The sequence below is a fragment of the Metarhizium brunneum genome, chromosome 1 (genome assembly GCF_013426205.1).
Source record: "Metarhizium brunneum chromosome 1, complete sequence".
Classification (NCBI taxonomy): Eukaryota; Fungi; Ascomycota; class Sordariomycetes; order Hypocreales; family Clavicipitaceae; genus Metarhizium; species Metarhizium brunneum.
Genome location: NC_089422.1, coordinates 1,276,975 through 1,290,951, shown reverse-complemented (window position 1 = coordinate 1,290,951; position 13,977 = coordinate 1,276,975). Strand labels below are relative to the sequence as shown.

Here is a 13,977-nt window from a genome sequence, read left to right as displayed (position 1 = left end):
GTGACCTGGGCATCCTCTAAAACCCAAGTCCGGTGTCCCATTTCCTCTGTGCAAAACGGCTGCCAATAAGAACGAGAGCCCTTTGATGCGTGCCGTGCCCAACCAAAATCCATAACCTATGCGTCGAGTGCGGCCTCGTCCATGCTCTCCGAATATAAAACAGAGGAAAACTGGCCCAAGTGACCTTTCTTTCCTCCACATCTATGTTCATTGCTCTCGTCTGTTTTCATTCGGACATCTCTCCATCGAGAGACCAAAATGAGCAATTCCGACCAGAGAACCGAGTAAATCCACTTTTGTCTATATCTGTACGGCGATACCATGACCCTCTATCATGAAAGCGAAAAATATGCCCCTTGGAAAGGGAAAACAACGCCCTCTCTAGGCGAAAGAAACATACAGAAATCGTGATGCTCATGACCGGACCTGCTTTTCTCTTCTTCAGATCCATTATATATCACCACGTTTCCGCCAGTGCCTTCAGTTCCCCCATCTCTCGGTCTAAGGGGTATCAAGCGAGGAGGGTGTCGAAATCAAAACAAATGCAATCTATCAGATGCTTCGTGAATGCCCCGTGACCGTATACTGCCAAAAAGCCGGTGAACCTAGTAGGCACTCATCCGTCTTCGCAGGTCATGATGCCGCCGTGCCGTCCAAAAAAAACCATTGAAAAAGTAACATATAAAGTGAGAAAACAACAAGTAGAAATAAATAATGTATGCATCAGCAACAAAAAATGCAGTGTTCAAATCACAGTGCGTGTAAAATGCACAGATTCATGTGCAACCACTGTATCGTGGTCGAAAAGATGGTGGTAGCAGATCAAGTCTCTACCACCAGGACTGAGCGCCAGGGCCGCCAGGGTTTCCGTAGCTGCCGCCGCCGCCGCTGTAACCGCCGCCGCCGCCGCCTCCATAGCCGCCCTGAGGACCACCGAAGCCGCCGCCGTAGCCAGAGGTCTGCTGGGGACCACCGAAACCACCACCGCTGTTGCCGCCGAAGCCGCCGCCGCCGCCGCCACCACCTCCGCCAAACTTGCGGAAATCGCGATTAGCCGAGCCACGGCCACCACCACCACCACCACGAGATCGGCCGCCTCGGCCGCCGCCGCCAAAGGATGACTCACGGGCAATGGCCTCCAAGAAGGCGGGAACCTCCTGGTTGGCTTCCTTGAGAAGGTCCATAAGCTCACGGACGATACCACGGTTACCGCGGTTGAAGAAAGCAGTGGCAATACCAGTGTTTCCAGCACGGCCAGTACGACCGATTCTGTGGACATAGTCATCGACATCGGTGGGCAGATCGTAGTTGATAACATGAGTGACATTGGGAATATCAAGACCACGAGCAGCAACGGCAGTGGCTACCAGGATCGGGCATCGACCATTGCGGAAGAACTCGAGGGCACGCTCGCGCTCGCGCTGGGTACGGTCACCGTGAATAGAGGTTGCCGGGAAGCTCTGGTTGATGAGGAAGTCGGAGAGCGAGTCGGCCATGCGCTTGGTCTCGACGAAGATAAGGGTCAGACCACCGGCGTGGGTGTGGAGGATGTCGAGGAGGACAGATCGCTTGTCAATGTCCTCAACAAACTCGACTTTCTGAGTGATATTCTCGGATGTGGAACCAACACGACCGACGGACAAGAAAACGTAGTCCTTGAGGAAATCTCTGGCAAGCATCTGAATGTCGCGAGGAAAGGTGGCCGAGAACATCAGAGTTTGACGATCAGCCACAGGGGGCATGTCCTCACCCTCAACGATGCGACGGATCTGGGGCTCGAAACCCATGTCAAGCATGCGATCAGCCTCATCCAGAACAAGATACTTAATGTTGCAGAGGGAGATGCGGCCTCGCTCAATCAGGTCGACCAGACGACCAGGAGTGGCAACCAGGAGGTCACAACCTCGCTCGATCTGGCGGAGCTGGGAGCCGATATCGGCACCGCCGTAGACAACGCAGGGGCGGACCCAGGATCGGTAGGCAAATTTGCGGGCTTCGTCATAGATTTGAGAAACCAGCTCACGGGTGGGAGCAAGGATCAATGAGGTAGGGTAGGCCTTGCGCTGACGGCCAAACTGGCCAGCAGCATTGGCTGGCACGGCCGAAGGGCCATTAATGAACGCCTGGGAAAGTATGGGGAAGAGGAAACCACCAGTCTTGCCAGAACCAGTCTGAGCACAAGCCATGAGATCGCGTCCGCCCATGACGATAGGGATAGAGTACTTCTGCACAGGGGTGGGAACCTTGTAGTGAGCCAGCTCAATGTTGCGGCAGAGGTGTTCGTCCAGAGGGGGGGTGGTGAACTGGAGCACGGCCTCAGGGACATCGTGGCCAGACGCCTCAACGGGGATATCGTCGTACTTCTCGAAGTTGATGCCGGTATGCTGCTTGGAAGGATCGTCTATTGTGCCAAAGAGATCACGCTCCAGACGGGGGTTAGCCGGTCCGGGAATGTGCTTTCCATCGCGCCACTGGCCATCGCCAGAGCCTCGGGCTGTGTAGCCACCACCGCCAGAGTGACCATCGTGGCCACCTGAGTAACCACCTCCACGGCCACCCCAACCGCCGCGACGGTTACTCTGGAAAGTAGGGGGGGCACCGCCGTCGGGTGCAAAGTTGTTCTGCTGGCGACCAGCATAGTTAGTGTTGTTGCTGTCGATTTCACGTTAGCCATTGTGCGATTGTAGGTATACAAAAGGAGAGCAAAGGACAAGACTTACCCAGCCCAAGAGCTATTGCTGAGGCCATTGGGAGCACCGTTGGGGGCACCGCCGTTCATGGGAGCAGCAGCGGGGGGTGGGGGTGCAGCAGAAGGACGGTTTCGCATATGGGGCGGGATGTACGAGCGTTGAGGCTGTTGGCCATCGCCAAGGCTCAAGCCGCCCATGTTGAGTTGTTCCGCCATGTTGAAAGTGAAGAGTGAGTTGTTGTATGGGTTCTTCGGTTCGTCGTAGCGTGGACTTCGCAAAATATGCTCTTCGTATCTGACAAAAGATGCGAAAAACGAGACAAGAAATCGATCGTAGTAGGGAGAATCACCCTCGCAAAAAGACGAAAGAGTGAAATCAGAACCGCGTGTCTGCCGAGTCGTACTATAAACGATGTGACAGAAGAGAAAGAAAAGAAGGGCCTGTGCTCCTGGGTTTCTTCCCCGGATATATTATAAAGAAAAACAGCGGGTGCTTGCACGATCCCTCGAAGAAGCAAACAGAATCTTCAAAGGAAAGACAGACGGTCTCGACGATGACCTTAGATGATGAGAGAGGATGAGAGGAGGGGAGATGAAAGGTTTTGTGGTAAAGAGGTCTGAGTTTGTGGGAGGAAAGGAAAAGGGACGAGCGAGACGTTGGAGGCGAAAAAGGGAAGGGGAAAAAATCGGTTCGCGGGTGGCCACCACAAAGAGGCTAGTGCCCAATCGAGGAGGGTCAAATTTTTTTTTACTCTGCCTCTTTTGCTGGCACACCGACTGGACCACTTACAAGACGCACCTGCGCACCTCGGGGCTCCAGATCAGCTGGTGGCAGCCACTAGCAGAGCATTGCGGCAGCCCCCAGGCCCAGGCGCTAGCCAACGAGACACTAGAAATTTGACGCTGCGATCGTCGCGTACTGAAGTACCCAGGTACTAAGTACCTAGAGGCTTCCATTGATGTCTGTCGAGTACTCCGTAGTGATCGCAAGATCTACTCCGTACTCGGTACGGAGACCACCGCCCTTGGCTTTAGCAGCCGTTTTGTGTAAAAGTCAAAGCCAAGCTTCAGAAACTGGCGAGTTTCCCGTCGCTCTTCTTGCAAGCCTCGTTGATAGATCACTGGAGAGAGCGCCGTCCAAAGCCTACGACCAGATAGTTACAACCCTCGTCTCCACGTTAGGCGCCGTCATGGTAATCCGGCGGAAGCAAACCATCATTGACAGGATCTATCCAAGGCAACCCCGACCAACCGGCGCCTTAGCTACCTGGGTACCCCGCAAGTATAGGACGGCCAGTCCGCCTACAAATAGGGTTGGCCACGACTCAGACTTTTACCTCGGAGGTACTTGCTTCCACGGGACCATACCATTGTGGCACAAACGCCGGTGGTATTAACGTCATGACAAACCCTCGACCATCTGATGGGATGGGAGATGGAATGCTCAAGCCCAGCTCACGTGCGTGAAGAAGCAGTCTGCCACCAGGATCGTAGCACCTTTTTTTATTGCTGATTCCACGTCCGCGATTCGAGTTCTTCTAATCTAATACTTCTTCCTGCCGACGTTTTAACTGTCGCTCACACAGGCGTTTCGCCCAGTTACATTACAGTGCCTCCTATGTAAGAAAAGGTTTGCGCGTAGGGAGCTGACGTTCAGAATGCCTCAGCTTTGCAACGAAGAGAACACCCAAGATGATCTGAAACAAGCAGGTTTAGGGCAATATCTGTCATCAGTTTAGGGCATTGCGCGTAGCGCCATATTCGGTTGACCTTGACATTTCCTTTCAGCCGAGAAGTTTCCGACCATTGACTCCCAGACTTTGGCAATTTCTGGGCCCAATATTGGCAACTTTGCCCTCGCCACGCCGCCAGTATCACCAGAATTCTTTTGGGTGGCGTAACGCCGTAGTCCGTCCACCTTGACACCTCAATGACGTTGGCACGTGCTACGGGCTAGGCACCAAATTAACTTCAATGTTGACAGGACTACTACACCGGTTGACTTTTTGTCGTCCATGTTCTTGCAGTTCAGCCTGTTGCCTAATTGCCACCTTGTTTATACTACTCCAAACCACTGCGTCACAGAACTGACAACGATCCCACTGTGCGCAGCAAAAGATAAATACTCCACCAGTGGACTTGCCGGGTATACAGCCGTACATGCCTGAAGGCAATAGTTAATCATCTTTGTAAGCCTCAATACTTGTGGCAACACAATGTAACCCACTAGATCCAAGGCAAATAGTACACACATCATCCTCAGTTCATCTGTTCTGCAGAGCATATTGGTAGTGGCCTACATTAACATCTGAGGGCCACGTACGTGGTGTCTAGAAGACATCGTCTTATTTGTCAGCCTCTAAAGCCGGTTGTCGTGATATTAGTACAGGTTCCGCCTTTCGTCCCACCTCTAAGCGCTCTTCACAACTTTGTCATCATCCAGTACTATGTCTACAATTCCGTCTGCCTTGATTGCCTTGACCACCATGCCCTTGAAATCAATCGGTAACCGTCGCTTCAGCTCATCCGTGCACATCGTCAGAAGCTTGATGCCCTGGCCGAGAGTAATGTCAGGGTGGTGATGCTTGTCCAGGATAGACAGGCAGTAGTATCTTCGCAGAGATCGACGTTAGCAAATAATGGATGATGCTCAACGAGAATGTTGAGAATAGGTTTCCTGTTAATGATGTACATACTGCGCATAACCATGAGCGGCATAAGGAACCTCGGCTAGGGACGCCAAATAATCCAGCCAGTACAAGTGAGGTTTTCCCGTAATGGGATTAACTCCTCCCATCAGTAGGTTGACGTTGTAAGGGTGGCGCGATCGCAAGCTCGTAGCCAGCTCTCCACGAACAAAGTGTGCCAGTCCTGAGGGCGACAAGTCGGTCTCGTTTCGCATCGAATAGAGCTGAGCATTTCTTTGGATGTACTCCGCGAATTGCACTGCAAAGCTTGTCAGCATTTGGCTTTGTTTGTCCGTCATATGCCAGCTTCTGGAGACTCCGCGGAAAGAGTTTCAAGTCATCGTACCTGTATCTCCAGCCTCCCCTGAAAATGCCATCAGGGTGTGCTTGTTCAGCGCTCTTGTCTTGTCGTCGTCCGCTTTGAGGATCGTTGCGCCACGCATCGCTGCCTTAGAAGCGGCAATGATGGTGAAGTCCTTGCCCGTAATGCCCAACAGAACCTCCCTATACCGTGATGTTAGACACTCAATCCTAAAGATCAGCTGTGGACGGATGATACGTACATGTTGCCACTATTTCTGGTGTTTCTGGTGTAGGTTGCTGCGGAGGAGAGGAGGTGTAGTGATGAGTGAATGGAGGTTTGATGTAGCTTGCTTGGAAGCAACGAGCTCACGCCGCGAGATGTCCCATTGACCCGCTAGGCTGTAGCGCTGCGCGTCAATGAGGATGGCCTGTCTTGGAGACCGCCTATTGATTGTGCCATGCTCCACCGCCCGGCTCCCGGAGGCACTATTCACCGCAAATGTCTCATGATTGGCTGCGGTACCCATAAATAGTGGGGTCTTCGGTTTTCTGTCTACCCACCTCGAACTTTTTTTCTCTGGCCGTAGAGACCCTGCACAGAAAATCACAGACGAAGGCGGGACGGCAAGTCAGATCGCTCGAATTCACCAGGCGAGCGACAATGTCGTCTTTTTTTACAATCCCTGGCTCGCAGAAAAAGCGAAAGCGAGCTGCTGCTCCAGAAGCGCCAAAGAAAAGAATTGCTGGTGCAAAACCATCCTCTGCTAAGTCCTCCACCAGAACTGGTGCCGCGAATTCTAAGCGGAGAGTCGACCGAGATGAATCGATCTCTGGTAGCGACTCCGACGATGATGAAAGCTACGACAGCGCCTCAAACCCCGGCGACGATGAGGGTGTAGAGGACCGTCAGAGCTCGGACGATGAAGGCGAAACCGCGGCCGAGAAAAGACTTCGTCTTGCTGAGCGCTATCTCGAAAATATCAAGGAGCACGTTGATGAAGCTGGGTTCGATGCTGCGGATATTGACCGAGATCTGATTGCTGAACGGCTTCAAGAAGATGTAGCCGAGACCAAAGGCAGGGTCTACCGCCAATTGGCTACGCAATTGGCATTCAGTAAAGCATCGCAAACCTTTTTCCGCACTAATACCAACTCAGTCACATCCATCGCTGTATGCGCACCTTTCGTGTACACTGCGACAAAAGATCTTGTTTTACACAAATGGAGAACTCAAGATCTTCCTCAATATCAATTTCCTCAGACAACAAAAAGAAAACCCAAGAAACCGCCTGCGCCACCAAGAAAACGACCCCAATTGGAGGCATGGATTAAGGGCAACAAGAGCAAAAGCAAGGACAAAAATTACAAGAGACACACGGGTCAAATTCTGGCAGTGGCAGCCTCCCCGGATGGAAAATATGTCGTGACGGGTGGCGAGGACAAGAAATTGATTGTGTATGAAGCCGATACGCTGAAACCGATCAAAGTCCTTACACATCATAGAGACGCCATCACAGGACTGGCATTTCGTCGCGGCACTAATCAGTTGTATTCGTCATCGAGAGACCGAACTGTCAAAGTATGGAGTCTAGACGAATTAGCCTACATAGAAACGCTCTTCGGGCATCAAGACCATGTCGTCGATATTGACGCCCTTGCCCAGGAGCGCTGTGTCTCCGTCGGCGCAAGAGACAGAACGGCCCGTTTATGGAAAGTCATGGAGGAGACGCAACTCGTTTTCCGTGGCGGAGCGGTCGACAAGAAAAATGCTCCCCAGGATATTGACCCGCGATCGCTGCTCCACGAAGGAAGCATGGATCGTGTCGCCATGATCGACGAAGACCTCTTTGTCACTGGAAGCGACAACGGTGCCATTGCACTCTGGAGCGTAACCAAGAAGAAGCCTGTTTACATCGAGCCCCTTGCACACGGCTTAGACCCGGCTATAAATCCCCTCGACGCCTCAGCAGAAGTCAATCCTGACCCGAAAAAGGTCATTCCCGCACCTACGCCACGTTGGATCACAGCCCTCAAGACAATTCCATACTCAGACATTATTCTCAGCGGTAGCTGGGACGGGCACATTCGTGTATGGAAGCTTACTGAGGACAAGAAGAAAATTGAGCAGATTGGCGTGCTTGGTGACTTCGCTGACGACTATGACAACGAGTCTGTTAAAGATGCTCCTAGCAGCAATGGCACCGCGGAGTCGCGCCGTCCTATACCCGGACTGATCAACGATATTGCTGTTTTTGAACGTGGTGAACGTGGCAAAGATGGGCTATGTGTGGTTGCTGCAGTGGCGCAGGAGCACCGTTTCGGAAGATGGAAGGTATTCAAGGGTGGTGTACGCAATGGCGGTGTCGTGTTTGAAATATCGCGGATACCTACAGCCCAAGTGAATGGGGATCATGAGAGTTCAGGTTCTGATGACGACGAGAGTGATTCATAGCGTGGAGCATTGTATATAGACCTCATAGTCTGGCGTCCGGGCATTCTTGTTATTAAAAAAAGCAGCTGTGGGCATAGATCTGCTTGTTACAATTTGATAATTGCCGTCATCATTTTCCGCGCTCTAAACCACCAGATACATGAATGCAAGACTGGTAGGGAAACACATTACCCCCAAATTGCAAGGCTCATCTGCGAAACGGGCATTTTGCTCTGGTCGCGTAAAGGTCTCTGAACGCAGTGTCTAGCGAAATATGTATATTCAGCATCGAGTATATGTTAACAATACACTCGCATACCATCACTATCCACTTCAGCAGGCCCGAGCCGATTCTGTCTCCTCCGGCACGTCAACTCCTCATTGATACCTAAAACAGCTCTTTCCCACCAGACCCAATGCTTTTGTCGCTTCTTGCACTTCACTTCATGCCTAGGGATTTGCTCCAGATCGGCTGCGACAGCCATCCATAGCACCGACAATGTTTCTATACCACCTCTCGTCGAGCAGCGCCTTCATCAGATGCCTAGACCTATCACACTGTTCATTGAAGGTAGTTAGGACAAAAGAAAGTAGCCCCGAGCATTCCTATCCTTCCATGTCCTACTACCGTCCATAACCCGTTCCCTCAAGTTCTGCAAGGCCCATAGCAGTCGTTTGCCGACAGTCCTCCAACGCGAAATGTGTGGTGGTTGTTAATACGGTTGCTGTTAGTCCGAGTGGTGTCAAGGGTTTTATTCACCAGGCAATTAGGACGTCAGTAATCGCACTTGCTTCGTGAATCATAGCATATCATAGACGATACAAGTGTACTGCAGCGTGCTGGCAGATATCTCATAGTGTAGTGCTGTATATTGCATAGTACTGAGATTTGTTCCCTGGAAAAGCGCACGAGAAGGCTCACATGATACTGTGCGATGCCCTCAAGGCATATCCTAATAAATGCAACACTTGAAACAAATATAACTTTCCATCATTCATTGCCATGTATTGTATCACTCGTCATGGAACTGAGTAAGCACCTCGTATGTTGGTTATCAAGGGCGCTACCACACTGAGGCCATTCTATATAACTTGCTCATATTTTCAAACGAAACATTGCCAAGAACACTCCATTTGTCATCTCTCAGTTGTTGCCGCAATTTGTAATGCGTTATGATGACGTGCCAGCATCATCGGCCAGGCAGTCGCACTCGTATAAAGAGTCATGGCATCATCTTCGTGGGCATTGCAGAGTACACTGATCAGGTTGTCGATATTACTGGGGAAGGCGGTAAGGTTGCAGATGGCCCCATTCGTGTGCCCGGCGAGGAACTGGAGTTTTGACCGTGTACGTGCATGTACATATATGCTCCAGGCTGTGACGATGATTTTGACATGCCCGAGTCCTTTAGCTACATAGAGTCAACCATCCTTGCGATGGAAAAGAGTGGGCAAAAAAGACATCTACTTGGCTGTTAATCGCAGCAAATTATTTGTGCCATTTTATTCGAGCTATTCACCTCTTTCTGCCCATGCATTAGTTACATGTCATTGTAGTCGCCGAGAACAGATGCAGGAGTGCAACCGCATCTCCACATGCCAATGCGAAGCAGGGGCCTGCCGCCAACGTCATCCCCAAGTTCAACTCCAGCGACCACATCACCAGCAAGTAACCAGGCAGCATTTTACCACCAGACCACATCCAAGCAAGCTCAACCGCACCCGCACGTCAATCGCACAACCCACAAACCGCCAAGCAACGAAGTGAATGAATCGGCCGTCCGGCCATCCCCCGAAATGATGTCTTCTACCAACGAGGAGGATCCTTTCCTCCACGTCCAGCAGTAAGCCTACCGCCACATCCACCGGCCCAAAATAGCCCCCGAAACGAAGCTCACAACACCAGGGACGTCCTCAGCCAGCTCCAGTCAACCCGCCCGCTGTTCGCATCCTACCTCCGCATCCGGTCCCTAACCACGACGCCCTCCTCCCCCGAACTGGCCTCCGCCCGAACCGACCTCGAGGCCGCCCTCTCCACGCTCGCCGAAGACCTCTCGGACCTGGTCGCCTCTGTCCAGGCCATCGAGTCCAACCCCTCCCAGTATGGCATCTCGTCCGCCGAAGTCTCACGGCGCAAGCGCCTCGTCTCAGAGGTGGGCGGCGAAATCGAAGACATGCGCGAGGAGCTGCACAAGAAGATCGACCACCAGCCCGCCGCCAGAGAACACCTCCCCGACCCGGACTCCTTTGCCGTCGGCGACGGCGACGGCGACGGCGACACGTACGCCGAGTTTGAGCAGCAGCAGCAGATGGAGATGATGCGCGAGCAGGACCAGCACCTGGACGAGGTGTTTCAGACAGTAGGCAACTTGAGACGCCAGGCGGACGATATGGGGAGGGAGCTGGAGGAGCAGAGGGAGTTGCTGGATGTGGTTGACGACACGGTCGACAGGGTGAGCGGGACGCTGCAGATGGGCATGCGCAAACTGCAGCATGTCGTGAGGAAGGGTGAGGATCGGTGGAGTAGCTGCTGCATTGCCGTCTTGATATTTGTCTTGATCCTGCTGTTGGTTCTCTTGTTGATTTTGTAGAATACCCCGGGGGGAGGGGTTGACAGAGCGTGGCCCTACAAGAATGAGCGAATTTTTTTCCTATTATATATATACAGGCTTGACCATGGAGTTTCACGGCGGGAGATATCATGCTGCAATGGGTTTTTGCGTGTCGGAATTCGGTATCATTATGAGAGTATGTAGCACTAGAACTCATCTTTATATTGCTATCAGCTCTAGATGTCGCTCCCGTAACCATCTAAATCTTAAAACGCCACCATATGCAATCGGTTCGTCACCTTCTATCTGCTCAATTCCCTGGCACTTGATGTGCGTTTAGTATACTCATTTCCAGCCTATGCCAACGCCAATCCACTATCTGAGCGGAGGATGTCCGCCAACGCACGCAAGGAACCCGCCGCAGGCGAATTTGCAGGCGCTCGCTTGGGAAACTCTACCAACGCTAACTGCAATGCAGCTATGGCGGCGTTTCCATAAAAGTTTATGAATCGGGATTCATGGCCGTCAATCATGGACCGCAGAACGACGAGTTGCGTATTGGAGATTTGGGCGGTCGGGCAGTTGACAATACTGGCAAACGCCTTCCAGTAGTGGGTCGGGGGGTAGGGGTTCGTCTTGGAAGCCTTGCTAAAGTCGCGAAGAGAAATAGATGCAAAGCCGGCACCGAGACCGGCCATCCTATTGTTATGGGCTTGCTCTGGGATCCATGAAGGGCCATCTTTCTTCCATCCCAGTGCCTGTCTACCCTTTTCTGTTTTCTCGTTGCCTCTTGATCCAAATAGAACGGGGCACACGACTCTGAATTTAGCCACGAGGATATCAATCAAGGACTGGCCTCGCCATGAAAAGTCCTTGTGAGAGAAAACTTGGGCGGTGAATACGCCGATGGGATCAGCGGCTTTGGGATTTGCTCCGCCTTCGTTGATAAACTGGCTAATAATGCCCTTGGCGCAGATATTCATAAGGTAAATGAATAGTGAGGGAAGTTCTGCGCCGTTGTTTGGGATGTCCTGCGTTGAGGGCTCCCGCGGAATAGCTACAAATTGACCAACAACGACTGGGGGGCTGGGTAGTTGACCGTCTAATGATTGTCTCAAGAGAGACATGATTTTAGTTGTCTGTGAATAGTTAGCCAGAAAGATTCTCCACACTGCGAGTAGCCAGCTCTGGTTACTTACCGATGATACGTTGGCCCCCTTTCCGCCAGTCAGCTGTCCAATAGACACGCGAATCTCTCGGCGGATAGTGCCAACTTTTCCTTTGAGTGGTGATCCTGCCACCTTTGACGCTGCCACAATGTCCTTCCGCAGTTGTTTCAGGGCCTGGTGAATTCGAATATATTGATCCGAGAGGGGATCAACAGACGACTTTGGCAACTGCGGTGTCTGACTCGGTGCAACGGGCTGTTGTGATTGAGACGTTTTCGCTTCCGGCGGCGATGTTCTGTTCTGGTCCAAAACAGATGGCTGTTGAGATTTGGTTTGCTGGCCAGCAGCCGCGAAAGGACTGCTTGGTACGGGTTTGCCCAAGTTGGAGAACAAGCCATTTTGCTGCGGCGCTGGTGCTGAAGGCTGGGTTTTCGCTTGCGTTTGTGCCAGCGGCTCGGATCCCTTCACCTCTCGGGGTTCGGATACAACGGATACTGGCTTCTTCTCACCAGCCGGCTTCTCGACCGGCTTGGCTGGCTCAGGCGGCGGGGGCGGCGGCTTGGGGATTGATTTCGCTTTGAGTTCTTGCAGTCTCTTCTCTTCTGCGGCGATCGCAGCCTCGGCCTTTAGTCTCTCTTGCTCCCTGCGTCCTTGTTCCAGTATACGGTTGTGCTCTTCTTTAAGTTCGTGCAATTCGTATACTCTGATAGCGGCTTCCCTGACCCGATCGTGCTCGGCTTGAGCCGCTGCGAGCGCATCGCGATGGCTCAATTCGTTGTTTCTGCTATCTAGGAGAAAGTTGGACAGATACGGTCGGTCTGGACTCGATAGCAATTGACTCCTCCTCAGCGGAGAGGAGTTTGCCATTGTGTTTGTGGGATATCGGACAGGGTGGAGAGAGCCGTGCTATCGTTGCTGCATTGGAGAAATGAACGTGATTCGGGAACAAATGTGTTTGTTTATATTTGGAAAAGAAGACTCCGGCTCCAAGTCGTCATGTGCGCAGAGATTGCAATGCTCCTAGGTTGTCGAGATAGAAACGTCTGCGCGCCTGTTGATATTACCTACTAGATACTTAGGATACTTAGGTAGGTTCAATTGGAATCTTTATTTCTTCTTGATACTAGTGGCATGTCGATAAGGTGGTACATACTCCGTACCATGTGTTGATACCGGATCCGCAAAAATAAAAGCCCGGCACGATGTAATGGCGCTCAGTGGATCTACCAAGTACATTCATCAGATGTTTGCCCGGAATAGTAGCGTCCGGCTTTAGGGTAGGGGAACTAACAGGGCAAGAGAAGAAGGCAAGTCATTCAATTGTCAACAGGCGGCCTTAGCAACAAGGATTCGTAATTCAACCGCATTGCACTGCTGAGCGCGAGTGCTTCAGTCCGTTTCAAACGACGCCAGTGTATGAGTCCAGCCATCAGCATGTTCCCACCGTGGCCAGAGTCATGTCTTCGAGGACGGGATGCTGTGACAACAGAAGTTGGTGTGAGTTGCGCTGTTTCGCATTGGTGTTTTGTAGAGAGCTGATGTGGCCTTATCAAGAAACGGTCAACGGTGAATGGTCAAGCGACGGTTGATGATATCCACAGGCTGTGTGTGAAAAGAATGGAGTAATCTCCCGGCACAACTGCGTGGTCAATTTCTTGCCTGGCAATGGATGATGTCAAGATTGAGTCGCCCCACTGTTTCAGTCGATCAACGGTTCTAGGGAGTATCGCTTGGTTCTAGAAACGGTTGACAGAAGCGAGCAGCTCATTCTGAAGCACGGAGTACTATCCAGAGATACGAGTGATCTCCCTCGTAGCCTTTGGACTACTTACTTTATCTACTTGTAGGTACTTACTTACTTGAGTAAGTATGATAAGATATCCTGGCAAGTGCGGAGGATGCGGTCGTATTGTGCAGGTAGAGTCGACATCTGGACGCACCCAAGCTCCCAGCAGTGAGGGTGCCTCGTTGCACGGAGGAGGATCAGCGTAGAGACAGGGGCTTATTCCGCTTGGGATATAAAGCCGGACGACGAATATTGGATGCCCACATGTGCAACCTGATACCGGGCTGTTTGGCGCCACAGTGAACAAAAGCATACCCGAAGAGACAAAAGTAGTAAACAAATTACTCTTTGTAGAGCGGA

General features: G+C 51.9%; 5 protein-coding genes across 5 annotated transcripts; 2 read left to right on the top strand and 3 right to left on the bottom strand.

Moving 5' to 3' along the window:
* Positions 1–830: 830 nt before the first annotated feature.
* DED1_0 (ATP-dependent RNA helicase DED1) lies at positions 831–2,905 on the bottom strand (the record flags this gene model as incomplete). The annotated part of the gene is made up of 2 exons (XM_014686564.1): positions 831–2,652; positions 2,721–2,905. 2 exons carry the CDS (start codon positions 2,903–2,905, stop codon positions 831–833), a joined length of 2,007 nt encoding a protein of 668 aa, XP_014542050.1.
* A 2,194-nt stretch (positions 2,906–5,099) lies between these two features.
* Positions 5,100–6,206, bottom strand: G6M90_00g003950 (uncharacterized protein; the record flags this gene model as incomplete). Its single annotated transcript, XM_014686563.2, has 5 exons — positions 5,100–5,301; positions 5,386–5,635; positions 5,723–5,880; positions 5,940–5,976; positions 6,050–6,206. 5 exons carry the CDS (start codon positions 6,204–6,206, stop codon positions 5,100–5,102), a joined length of 804 nt encoding a protein of 267 aa, XP_014542049.2.
* A 134-nt stretch (positions 6,207–6,340) lies between these two features.
* Positions 6,341–8,131, top strand: G6M90_00g003940 (uncharacterized protein; the record flags this gene model as incomplete). Its single annotated transcript, XM_014686562.1, has 1 exon — positions 6,341–8,131. One exon carries the CDS (start codon positions 6,341–6,343, stop codon positions 8,129–8,131), a length of 1,791 nt encoding a protein of 596 aa, XP_014542048.1.
* Positions 8,132–9,910: 1,779 nt separating this feature from the next.
* On the top strand, positions 9,911–10,701 carry tlg1 (t-SNARE affecting a late Golgi compartment protein 1; the record flags this gene model as incomplete). Its single annotated transcript, XM_014686561.2, has 2 exons — positions 9,911–9,954; positions 10,017–10,701. 2 exons carry the CDS (start codon positions 9,911–9,913, stop codon positions 10,699–10,701), a joined length of 729 nt encoding a protein of 242 aa, XP_014542047.2.
* Positions 10,702–11,018: 317 nt separating this feature from the next.
* Positions 11,019–12,698, bottom strand: GLE1 (Nucleoporin GLE1; the record flags this gene model as incomplete). Its single annotated transcript, XM_014686560.1, has 2 exons — positions 11,019–11,801; positions 11,862–12,698. The coding sequence occupies 2 exons, from the start codon at positions 12,696–12,698 to the stop codon at positions 11,019–11,021; spliced, it is 1,620 nt and encodes a 539-aa protein (XP_014542046.1).
* Between the last annotated feature and the right edge of the window lie 1,279 nt (positions 12,699–13,977).